The 12,998-nt window shown below is 41.0% G+C and overlaps 1 protein-coding gene across 1 annotated transcript in view; it reads left to right on the top strand.

Annotated features, from left to right (window-relative positions):
- EGLN1 (egl-9 family hypoxia inducible factor 1) overlaps positions 1–11,463 on the top strand; it is a 34,201-nt gene extending 22,738 nt beyond the window's left edge. Inside the window, exons 2-5 of the mRNA XM_056852502.1 lie at positions 3,125–3,244; positions 5,824–5,960; positions 10,262–10,329; positions 11,152–11,463. Coding sequence (XP_056708480.1) covers positions 3,125–3,244; positions 5,824–5,960; positions 10,262–10,329; positions 11,152–11,216 — 390 coding nt within the window. The 3' untranslated portion in view covers positions 11,217–11,463. The remainder of the gene's footprint in view (positions 1–3,124; positions 3,245–5,823; positions 5,961–10,261; positions 10,330–11,151) is intronic.
- Positions 11,464–12,998: the final 1,535 nt, after the last annotated feature.

Genomic DNA, 12,998 nt, shown 5'->3' with positions numbered 1-12,998 from the left:
AGGCATGATGTAAGACACCTCTCAGCATCCCAAAGAATAATTGCTGCAAACTCTGTTCCATTTGTTCTTGGATTTATTCTGGGCATAAAGCCATTTATTCATAAATTACCCTGCACAGTTGAACAGCGGGGGAAAAAATCACATCTGCAAATTTACCCAAGAACCTGAAAGTAAACTCTCATGTCTCCTGTGTCAAAACATCCTAAACAGTGGTTTAAAGTTAAACCCACAACAATATTGGTCTCTTCTTTTTCTTGTAGATGTGAGTGCATCTTTGCAGGCTAGCTGTTATTCTATTTTGTTGTGTGGTATATTCTTCTATTCTACTACTATTATACTAGTTTCCTTTGGATATGTCTTTAATGTATCCTGTGCTTACTCCTTACAATCACCTGTCTCTTCACTGTTATTCATGTAGCCATCTTATGGCTACTGCTCCTTCTAGCAACTTGCTTTTTAGAGTGTAGTGAATACTTGTTCATCTACTTTCAAGCTGTTTCCTTAACAGCTTTTTATAGCTTGATAAAGGATGGAGGTGGAGATGTGAGCATTTTAGGATTTTTTTAGGTAAAGGTAAAGGTCCCCTGTGCAAGCACCGGGTCATTCCTGACCCATGGGGAGACGTCACATCCCGACGTTTTCTAGGCAGACTTTGTTTGCGGGGTGGTTTGCCAGTGCCTTCCCCAGTCATCTTCCCTTTACCCCCAGCAAGCTGGGTACTCATTTGACCGACCTCGGAAGGATGGAAGGCTGAGTCGACCTTGAGCCGGCTACCTGAAACCGACTTCCGTCGGGATCGAACTCAGGTCGTGAGCAGAGCTTTTGACTGCAGTACTGCAGCTTAACACTCTGCGCCACGGGGCTCCTTTTAATGTTTTTTTAGCCTGCTTTAAATGTGGCAAGATGCTTGTGGGGTGTGGTGGTTAGAGTGTCAGACTAGGATCTGGGAGATCCAGGTTCGAATTCCTGCTCTGCCATGGAAGGTAGCTGGGTGGCCTTGGGCCACTTGCACACTCTCAGCCTAACCTACCTCACAGGCTTGTTGTAAGGGTAAAATTGAGGAGAGGAGAACAATTTAAGCTACTTTGGGTTCCCACTGGGGAGAAGGGTGGGGTATAAATTAAGTAAACAATGTTTATCCCAAAGTGAAGATGTGGAAGGTACAGTAGGGCCCATTTTGATGTTTGTGCGAAACACCCTGTTGACTCATATACCCATCTCAGGATGCTTGCCAATATTTCTATACCACGTTATTGCTATAGGCCAGTAGCATCATGTGAGCAATGCCATAGACCACACATTACTCTGCTGGATCAAGCAAGTTACTTCTCTCGCCACCTTCCACATACTTCTCAGTTCCACTGGCTCTGTCCTGAGCACAAAACAAATGGTATGGTTATTAAATTTGAATTTATTTATTTTGTATTAGATCTTGGTAATTAAGATTTTGGAGCAAGAAAATGTTTGGGACATCTTTAATTCATAGGGTAGCCATAGGTCAAAAGCGACTTGACGGCACTTACACACATAGCAAGAAGAACTTTAATTTGAAGTAAGGAAGCATGTAGACACAGAAAGATTAGTGGAAATGGGAGAGAAACAAAGTAGACTGATCAAAGATTCATGGTTCTGAAACTTTATAGGAAGCTGTCCTTTGTGTCTCTAAACACATCTCTGCACTCAGGATGGCTATCAGGCCTTCTGTGCAGTTGTAGAAAACACAGCCATAAATAGTCAGCAAGCTGCTGATTTTTAACATCAAAATTGCGAGTAATGGATTGTCAGTAACCAGATAAAAAGCTAAAGGGGAATAACATGAGACTTCATTAAGCATTTGCTTCCTCGTTGATCATAGTTTGCTCATTTTGCCTGTGCTGTGATCCTTGCAGTACAGGGCAAGCAAATGTGTACAGTATTGTATGATTTGGATACTTTTAAACTGATAGAGAATGGTCACTAGAAAGATATAAATTCTTCCAGGAATCATTAATATTTCATAAAGTGTTTTGGGCTTTTCAGCTAATCTGTTTGTTTTAATTTTCTTTTTAAATTCCATCCTATTCCAAAAGTCCAGGGCTGGTTGTTAAAACATATACTTCCTTTGGAATCTTTTTGTGCCCTTTCCTATAGTCAAGTTCAGAACACTGGCTAAAAGAGATTATCTCTTTGACAGCATTAGCTGCGTTCAGACTCACTTATTTGTGAGTTTATATAAGAGCTCTGATAGCCTTTTGTAATGGTTTTGGATGTCTCACAAGGGAAACTGTCAAATATGTGTTCAGTAAAATATGAGTGGTTTGTACTACTTGAAGCTCTCCTGCTTGTTTGTAAGGTGAAAACCAAATCTTCAGATTGAAATTTTCCCCCATTTATAATAAGTGTAATCTGTTCATAGTTGGAGTTGTGTAACAACATAAGACTGGTTGGATCAGACTAGTAGTTAATCTAGTCTAGCATTTCCCCCCCCCCCCACAGAATGTCCAATTAGTTGCCCTGGAATGCCAATGAACAAGACAGAGGCCCAGACCTCCCCCTGATGTTGCCTTCTGGATATAGAAGTTCCCTTTAATCATCATGGCTAAAAACCAGGAGTACACTGGGAGGAAAGAGGGTACTTGTCCCCACCTTTTCCAAGGAGGGGGAAAGAGCCAGCCCCTGCATGGCTTGGCCAGATGTTTCCGGCACAGGGCTCAGGCTGCCATTCCCTTGGGGTCAGGGTGGCCCTGGGGGGGGCAGGCCCTGTGGGTCTTTTCCCAGTGTCTTTTAATCTTTTGAATACCATAGACTGCTCCATTGAACCACCTGTGCTGCTGTTCTGTGTCCTTTGTCCAAAACTGTGCCAAGGATTGCCTTAGAACCTTCTAGAACTAAACCTTCCAAACTGACAAAACAACCCTTTTAAAGAAAGGGTAAAATTTATTTATTAAATTCAGGCTTATTTTCATTTCGTTCAGGTTTTTTTACAGAAGTCTGGATTCCCACCCCCCTTGGAAGTAGCAACTAAAAGGGATAAAAGAAAGCCCTTATCTCAAGACAGAGAAAAGGATTATGGGAAGCCAGATGCAGAGATAGAGGGGAAAGTTGCTTCTCTATTCATAGTCTGATTTCTTTGTTTAAATTACAGGCAATGGTGGCTTGTTATCCAGGCAATGGAACAGGATATGTGCGTCATGTTGATAACCCAAATGGAGATGGAAGATGTGTCACGTGTATATATTACCTTAATAAAGACTGGAATGCCAAGGTAAATCTGTTTCAGAGATCTATGCGTACTTGAATAGTTAAACATTGATTTTTAAATTCATTTGGATAGCTGGATTACTTTTAACCTGGAATGATTAAGCAGATTGTATAACGAGAACACTGTTTTTCACATGTCTCTCTTGTGAAATCACCTGATGTACACTTACTAAGCAGAACTGCAGCCACTCCGCTTTGCTCCCCATGATGTATTCTCTAGCAGCCTAGGGAGTGTGCTTTTTATATTAGTGTACCTGTAGAATACCATAAGGTGGTTGTTAAGAGCCAGTTTACCCTGACCTGTATAGCCCAGGCTTGCCTGATCTTGTCAGATCTCATAAGCTAAGCAGGGTCAGCCCTGGCAAGTTTTTGGATGGGAGACCTCCAAGGAATACCAGGGTCCTGATGTGCAGGCAGGCAATGGCAAACCACCTCTGAACATCTCTTGCCTTGAAAACGCCACCAGGGGTTACTGGAAGTCAGACGTGTTTTGATGGCTGGAAAAAAAGAGCCAGTTCAATGTAAAAGTAAAAAGTAAGCTGAGTTAGTAATACCGCTCGGAGATATTTTGACTCTTAATAAAATATATTCGGTTGCAGTAGTCAAAATATTAATGACAGTGATAAACATACTTTTGTATGGAGGATGAAGGCAGTTTGGACCTGCTTTCTTGTAATTGATTTTCAGTAGCAAAGAATTGTGGATACATTAAAAAGGAGTAGTGCAGGAATTGATGAGACAAACATAATCTCTAGATAGATGTGCAGATATGTTTGGTAACAGATCTAAATTTATATTCTGTTCATCCTAAGAAAAAAGCTGTGGACAGTTCCTTCAATGTTAGCTTCTAGCTAAAACTGTTGGCACAGTCAAGTGTAATCGTATTTTTATAGTGAGGCAGGAAATCAATGTGTCTGATTCTCATTGGGGGCCCATCTGTGAATTTGTAGACCAGAGCCATGAACAGCCAAGACAGCTCTTTCTGTCAACCTGAGAAAAGCCCTAGGTTTTCAGAAAAATCTGAAATCTAAGAAGTATGTTGGGAGGAGGGGTTTGACCCTCAGCTCAATAACAGAAGCAGCACTCTCATATTTAGGAAACACATGCGTTCTGCAGTTGCTATTGTGGAGGTTGCTAGGCAAGCACAATAATATTGCCAGCTTTCAAGCCTTTGTTTCTCTCACCAAAAGGGTAGGTAAGAGAGCCCATACCAAGGCTGTCTTGGGCTTTGAGGGAGGACTCATTGGGGCCAGACCTGGCAGCAACCGCTGGGCGACTTGATACTATGCAACTTTGATGACTCACCCAGGACTGGCTGCTTGCTACTGTTCAACAGCTTTCACCCCACAAAAGCTACAATGGTGTAGTGGTTAGAGTTTGACTAAGCTCTGGGAGACCCGGGTCTAAATGCCCAGTCTGCCATGGAAGCTTACTGGGTGACCTTGGGCCAGCCACCCATTCTCAGTCTAAACGACCTCACAGGGGTGTTGTGAGGATAAAATGGAGGACAGGATAATAATATAAACTGCATTGGTTTCCCATTGAGCAGAAAGATGGGATATAAATAAAATAAGTAATAAATGTAGCTGAAGATGGGGGCAGATAAAAGATAAGTTGGGAAAGAGAGAAGAAAGCAGGGAAAGGTGAGGATATGGCAGCTGCCAGGAGGAGGGGAAAAGGGAAATAGGAAGGGGAGATACAGGGGAAAGTGAGGTAACCCTTGCAGGTCCTCCACAAGTTCCTTGCTGCTCTGCTGAGCCTGGCCACCAGCACTGAAAACTGGGCCATGGTTTTCCTGGGTAGAGGCTGCCAGGGGAAGGGAATGAAGGAAAGCTAAAGATGGGAGGCAGACAAAGGTAGGTTGGCCAGTAGGTGGCAAGGGAAGCAGGAAGAGGCCATGGGGGCTTTCAGGGAAGCAAAGTAGTGGGGGTGAATGAGTTGCCCCTCTGCATGTCCTAAGGAAAAATAATCAGCACACAGCTCCAAGTATATGCAAAGTCAATGACTCACAAAATCTATTTCCCGTGATCACAGGAAATAGATTTTGTGAGTCATTGACTTTGCATATACTTGGAGCTGTGTGCTGATTATTTTTCCTTCCTAGTAACAGCACAGGTATATTTTATCTTTGTTTTCCCTCCGCATGTCCTTGCAGGTCCCCTGCTTCTGTCTCTCTCTCTCTGTGTGTATGTATATTTAAATACATTTAAATACAAATAGCACAGAGATTGAGTGAATGTGTGCATGAACAGAACAAACTCCCACCCAATGCTTTTGTTTTTCTCTTTTGAAAAAAGTGTATAGTACGTCATTTTCCTCTCCTCAATTGTATCTTCACAACATGTGAGGCAGGTTAGGCTGAGAGTGAGTGACTAGCCCAAGTTCACCCCACCACCAGGCTTCCATGGCAGAGTGGGGATTCGAACCTGGGTCTCCAAGATCCTAGGCTGAGACTGACCACTACACCAATTTATTTTTATATACATGTACAGAGGAGAACATATACTTCTACATATCTAACATAATTTACTCAAGCTTCATAGTTACATATTTAACCATTACTGTGTTTGGATTCTTTTTAAGGTAAGTGGTGGTATTCTGCGAATATTTCCAGAAGGCAAAGCCCAGTTTGCTGACATTGAACCTAAATTTGATAGACTGCTATTTTTCTGGTCTGACCGCCGCAACCCTCATGAAGTACAGCCAGCATTTGCTACAAGGTAAGATGAATAAGTCAGTATGTTTAGGTTAGAAAAAAGGGTAGGAGGGAATTGGCAAAACATGTTAACTGCACAGCTTTCAATATGTTTGAGAAGCTTTTCCATAGAAAGTAATGAGTAAGTAGGGTCTCTTGATTACCTAAATTTTTAGAGTGTGTTGCTGGTGCTTGTCGATATTGGCATCCTAACTTGGGTGGATTAGTGGTGTATGGAATTGCAATTAGTCATGGTACAATAGAAGCCAAATCCCGTTATTTAAGAGCTATAGTGTGTTAAGTAAAAAGAAAAAAAGTTGACTATATTGCCTTGTGCTGTTGTGTTCCTCTCCTTCCCCTCCCCCCAGGTTAGGGAAAAAAATGTTAAAAGTGGATGAAGCTGTAGGGATTTCTCAGTAAGGCCAGTCATGAATATGGGAACTTTTTAATGTGTGTATTTGGCTATATTTTAGCAGTATTGAAAAAGGAGATGAAATTACTTGTGTTCCAAAGATGCTGGCATCGCTCACGGTGCATTTTCTAAGGTTGACAAAGTTGAAAAGGCCTACATTCTGTGTAGCATGAGGAAAACATGGAGATTAGATACAGACGACTTTTAAAAGCCTAAAGTGTTAAACGTGAAAGCAGCATGAACTCTAATGATATTCTAAATATTTTCCTATCTGTATATCTACATGTGGGCCCCATCTTCGGATACTGAAATCTGTGGATCAGGACCACACTGACTCTGAACAGATTTTTCTGCAAACCTGGGATACTCCCCAGGCTTGCAGAAAAACCTGAACAGCTCAAAATACACTTTGGAGATTTAAATTCCCCCCCAAATAAAAACAAAAAAGAGTGTCTGCACATGTGCAGACAACACACTTACCAGTAGAGCTGGCAGCCACTGCTGCAGGGATCCACTCTGGTCCCAGCTGCCGTGGCAAAGGATGCCAGGAGCCACAGACGCTGGGGAGAGTCGCCAGGAGAGGCTCCAAGCTCAGCAGTGACAGATGCCGGGAGAGGCCCAGCAGGGCTCCTACGCACCATCACTGTCACCAACTGGGTTTAAGGTGGGTAGTAAAGCCTGGAGCTGCAATTGAGGGGAGATCAGAGTCCCCCCTCACAAGTCTTCATGGAATCATAGAGTTGGAAGGGACCACCAGGCTCATCTAGTCCAACCCCCTGCACAATGCAGGAATTTCACAACTACCTCCCCCACACACCCCCAGTGACCCTTACTCCATGCCCAGAAGATGGCCAGGATGCCCTCCCTCTCATGATCTGCCTAAGGTAATAGAATCATCATTGCTGACAGATGGCCATCTAGCCTCTGCTTAAAAACCTCCAGGGAAGGAGCACTTACCATCTCCCAAGGAAGCCTGTTCCACTGAGGAACCGCTCTAACTGTTAGAAAATTCTTCCTATCTAAAGTCTAGATGGAAACTCTTGATTTAATTTAAATCTTTCAGGCTTCCCACTTGTAGTACTCTATTCTTTTAAAGTGCTACTGTCATTTTGTTCTTGACTATGCATTTTGTCTTCAGTGTAAACAAGATTAAGGTCTTTTGTCTGTGTCTCCATAGTTGTTCTTATCATTGAAAGTTTAAACTAAAATGTAGGTTCCTAGCAGTCATAAAAGTGCAGTCTTGTTTACCTTGGATGACCAAGGGTAAAGAATACTATACAAGAACCCTGACAAACTGGTTGGTTGGTTCTCACCTTGTCTGTTCCCATTTTTGGTTTTATCTTGTCATCTCCTGCAACAGGGCCTGCTATACCAAGAATGAGAACTGATGAAATGAAAATGAACTGCATATATTACAACTGTGCTACAAAGCATGGTTATCAATGGTTATATCTGGTTTAGGGGTATGAATTGTTTTGAGCAGCTAGGCAGGAAAGATTCCATACGTTGGAGAAGTCTGGATTTCCCCCCTCCCAATCATGCTGATAATTTTGCTATAAATTACTAATATATGCATATGTATGCAGTTGTACTGTTGATTCAGCTATACCTTTTCTAGTGCACATTTTTGTGAATTACTAATTTCTGTAGATTTATTTACACAGTAGTTTTAATGGGTTTATATTGCAGGCAGAGAGGTACCAGCTGGATATTAGGGGAAAATGTTTTACACAGTAGTACGGACCACAGTCCCCAGCCACTTATCCTAGTAACGTTGTGATACCTTTTGTATGGTGCTCCCTTATTGCCTGTGTAGAAAAGCTCTCTTGAATAACCCCCCCAGCCACAAAATGATTCAGTTTGGTTCTAAATGGTAGAATAATTATTTAAACTATCTTCCTCCTTGGTTCTGTTTTCTAATTATTTCATATTGAAATGTCCATTCTGAGTAAAGGTAAAGGTCCCCTGTGCAAGCACCGGGTCATTCCTGACCCATGGGGTGATGTCACATCCCAACATTTCCAAGGCAGACTTTGTTTGCGGGGTGGTTTGCCAGTGCCTTCCCCAGTCATCTTCCCTTAGCTGTGCTATATTTGAATAAACCTTTGTTCACTTCTTGTGTTGGACAGTCTTCAAAGCTATTTCCTATTTTTTTTAATCAAAAATCTGAAAAGATAAAGATTTTTTTAAATTTCAGCTGCATTCGGATGGAAACCTAGCATATCCCTTTTTGATACCTACTTTTGTGAAATGGTTGGCTGACTTTAAAACCCTCCAACATTTGATGATTATAGAATAAAGCCTTTTAAACCTGTTTGTAATAAAATAATTTATTTTGCTTGCTGCTCACTTTTGGATAGCTAACAGGGTAAAAGCCCCAGCCCAAGACCCCAGTGTATTGTCGACACGGGTATAGCGTCTGCGCCACTAGTTGATATCATGTGTCTGATTAGCAGAGCTGAAGTATGTTTTTTGAAAGACTTATAAAGATTTAGAGAGCATACCAGTTATGCTGGAGTTCATAGCAACCCTGCCAGTGCCCACCAATAACAGAGCGGCATGTCAGTGGTGCCCCTCTGATGGGCAGAGGAAAGCAACTTACTGACCAGCACACACCAAGGTGACCACACACCCCTGACTAATATTAGCCCACTGCTGCCCACACACAGGACACACTGATGACAAGAACAAAGGGAACACCCACCCATACTGGAGAAAGCTACAGTTTCAGGAAGGGTCTCACATCTACAACCATGTTCCCTTTTACCCAGATGTGCTCTTGAGGAGATATGGCCACTTCAGCCATAAAACTCCCAAGCCTGTGTAGCTTACTTGACAGCTGCAACTGTGTAGAGTGCTCCAGTTCTTTCTGGCACGATAGCACATGTCTTGGTGGGAGGGAGGGAATCTCAAGAGCACCAGCCTTTTACCAGGCAAGAGAGATGTGGACATGAGGACAGCCACAAGCAAACACACAACTGCACCGTTGCAGAAGGCATGCTTGTCAACCCCATCTCACTGGGAGAGGCCCCTTTATGGCAAACAGGAGTCATGGGCTCAGATCACACCAGGAGAAATGGTAGCAAGAAGGCAAAATTCACCTTTCATCCAGCAATAGGCTGACCAGCAGTAAAAAAAAAAAAAAGAGGAGGAAGAAGAGACTGGACTACAATCCATACCTCTCACAGGTGGGATCAGTCCTCAGAAAACTCGGACAAGAGAGTTTCTTCCCTGACCAAAAGCTAGAATGAGATTTTCGCACAGACACAGCCCAAACAGCTCCAATAATAGAGCTCATTGATTGCCATAGGATTCCCAAGTAAATGTGCATAGGATCCCAGACTCAATTCATGGATATTAATTGTCTTTGACTGGAGTAACTCTACATAGGATTGGCCTAGTGCTTTTATGAGATTAAGAAACTGTCTGAATTCAGGGAGGAGATTGTTTTTCATTGGGGTAAGGCAGTTTGGGGTCTTGGAATTCTGTGGACACGTTCAAAAATTTGAAAAGATTTGGAGGATTTGGCTTATCTAAGAAGTTTGCTGTGCCTGCTGTGCAGTTTCTCTGCTGTATAATGCAGTGATTTTTTGGGTATAATTCCTGTCCTCTTTGAATGAGTAGTGTGATATATCAAAAGTGTGTTTGGACAATAAATTGACTTGTTTATGAAGTGGGAAATTCCAGCTCAAAATGGTACAGTTGTGAGAGATTTTGTAAACAATCAATAGTATGCAATATAATTCTCCCTTTTGTAAATGGATATACTATATAAACTGCTACTTAAGTAAACTTGCCATAATATTTTATTAAATGGAACTAGGAAAAGGATCTGTAGAACTGTTGAAATGTTACCTTTTTGGAAGTGTGCTACTTACTGCTTCATATTGCTTCTGCTTTTTCTCCTTTTATAGGTACGCAATAACAGTGTGGTATTTTGATGCAGATGAAAGAGCACGCGCTAAAGTAAAATACTTAACAGGTAACTAATGTGTTTTATGCTCATTCTTTTCCGGTCCAGAAAAAAATAGCTATATGTTAGCTAGATGCAGCTTAAGAATACAGTATCTGTTTGGGTTTAGCAGTTGTACAGCTGTGGTTCATAAGTAAAGTTTAGTATAATATGTAGGTAGAGTGGTAAAATGGAAATATTCTTAATTTCATTTTCTCTTCTGCCCACCCCTGTAGAGTCTGGTCTGATAAAAAAACATTTTTTAAAAATCACATGATAACATCCTAATTCTAAGCAATCTTTTGTCAAGGTAGAACTCAAAATGGAAATTAATTTACAAGGGCAATATAAAGCTCAAGTTCCCTGCGCTTACATTAATCTTATTTAATGTTTATTTAATGCCTTTCTGTTCTCCCCAGTTGGGACCCAGAGTGGCATACATCATTCCTCCTCACATTTTATCCTCACAGCAACTCATCTTCAAGTTAGGCTAGGCTGAGGGAGTGTGACTGGCCCAAGGTCACCTAGCAAGCTTCCATTAGAATCGAACATGGGTCTCCCAGCTCTTAACAAGTGTATCACACTGGATGTATGTATACTATACCTATACTGTGACAGCTAATCTGTAAATGTAATTGACAAAAAATGCCTTGATGAAATCTTGCATCAGCTGATGTAGGTTTAAATTTTAATAATTTAAAAGGTAGTTAACCCACAGCTATGTTTCTAAAAGGCTCTGCGTTCTTGGTGGTATTGAAGTAGTTCTAGAACATGTCAGGATTATCTTCCCATGTTTAATTGTTTCACTTTTTGTTTATGTATGTGTATCCGTTTTGTTTTTTCTCCCCCCAGGTGAAAAAAATGTGAGGGTTGAACTTAATAAACCTTCCGATTCAAATGGGAAAGACGTTTTATAAAGCCGTTTGATCTAGCAATTTCCTGTGCTACGTCCTGTCTCTTCTCCATCCTCCCCCCAAAGCAAACTTTGGCGCTATCTATTAACTTTTGAATGTGAATAATGGGGAAAAGGAAAATCAACGCCAAATCGACATTTTGAATAAACAAATGAATATTGGGGTTCAGTGTTGCGTCAAATGGATTTCTAACCGCTGAAGCATTGTACTACATGATTGTGACTCCAGTCCTGTAACTGCATATGTGAAGATAAGCAATGAGAGAGAAAAAAACAGCTTACACATGAAGTGCCCTACATAGAATTTTTCCATTCTTTATACTTTGCCGGATCAGTCATCCAACTCAATGCTGTTCATATCCCCCCCCCCCTTTTAAAAATACGGTCATAGTTTAAATTTTAGATAATGTTTGTATAACCAGGTACAGCTGATTAAAATTTAACAAAACAAAAAATTATTCTCCAAAATAGCATTTATCTATTTTTATAAATCTGCTGTTCACACTGTTCTCCTATGTAAAACCTAATTTAAGTAAGAGTTGCCAGTAACTGATGATCACTTTGTTTTTACATTTAAAGTCCGAAATGGAGCACTTTAATTACCAGCTAAGAACCCGATTGTTTTATTTTCATATCTTACACTAATTTGAATTTTTTTTAAAAAAAATGCTGCTGTATTGTGTTGACTGTCTTCTATGAAACTTTTTTAACTGAAAGATGCCTATCTTAGCTGTCAATTACTTTCTAAAATTTGTGGTTTTATACGTTGAATCCAGAATATCTGTCTTGTTTGGGTTTTCTAAGTAACTGGCTGGCATTAAGTGAACTTGACACTATCCATTCTGTCCTTGGCATGGGGCACTGTGGCCGCATCCACCAGGAACCTCACCTGCGAGAGCCATTTGATATGAATGGAAATGATTGAAGAACGTAGCTGTGCTCTCTGCAGCTCCTGCTTCTTTTAGTGGGGCTGTTGCAGATGAACTGGCAAGTGTACTGTGCCCATAAGTATCGTGAGACCCTTCCAACATAAGGGTTTAGATGTACCAAGACCCTTTCTACTGCCTTGATGGGAGAATTCTCTGTCTTGAATCATTTTTTAAAAACATGCTACTGTCTGTAGGGTAATTAAGCTTAAAATCACTGATGTTGTTTCCGTTCAAAGTGCTAGCATCCTTTTCTCATTTGCAGTTTGGGCCCTTGATCGGTTATGTAGTATCAAGTATGAATGTATTAAGCCTGCAGTGCATCACTACAGGCTTAATAGGTAAAGGCTTTCATACTGCTGAGACATTTTCTCCCTATAAAAACACTGACCTCTGAGCAATACTAAAGATGTTCACACGGGAATTTTTTTTACCTCTTTTGAAGTTGAGGAAGCAATAGAGAATAAAGTTCACTCAACCAGATACGTTTGAAATGTTTATTTTGAAGCGGTGGGTGTGTGCTCAAATGTAACCCCCCAAAGGGAACCTTCCACATATTACCAGCCTTGCAAATATGGTTTTGCCCACTTAAACTTTCCATTGCCTGTCCTTTGACCCTCACTTAATCAAAACAATGTGAGTGTACAGAAATATTTCTGTATGTACTTTATGACGATTTTAGCCTCTGTATAGTTTGTACTCTTATTAGAGACCTTTTCTATGGAAAGCTCAGTAATTTTTATTTAAAAAAAGACTATTCATGTAAAACATGAAAAAAAGATTGTGTTTAGTGACAACTGACAGGAAGGGGGAAATTCAGTATCATGATAGCATTTTAGGGGGACTTGGGGCAAATGTCT

The sequence above is a fragment of the Euleptes europaea genome, chromosome 7, assembly GCF_029931775.1.
Source record: "Euleptes europaea isolate rEulEur1 chromosome 7, rEulEur1.hap1, whole genome shotgun sequence".
Taxonomy (NCBI): Eukaryota; Metazoa; Chordata; class Lepidosauria; order Squamata; family Sphaerodactylidae; genus Euleptes; species Euleptes europaea.
Note: the sequence above shows the minus strand (reverse complement) of the source record. Positions and strands in the feature narration are given on the sequence as shown.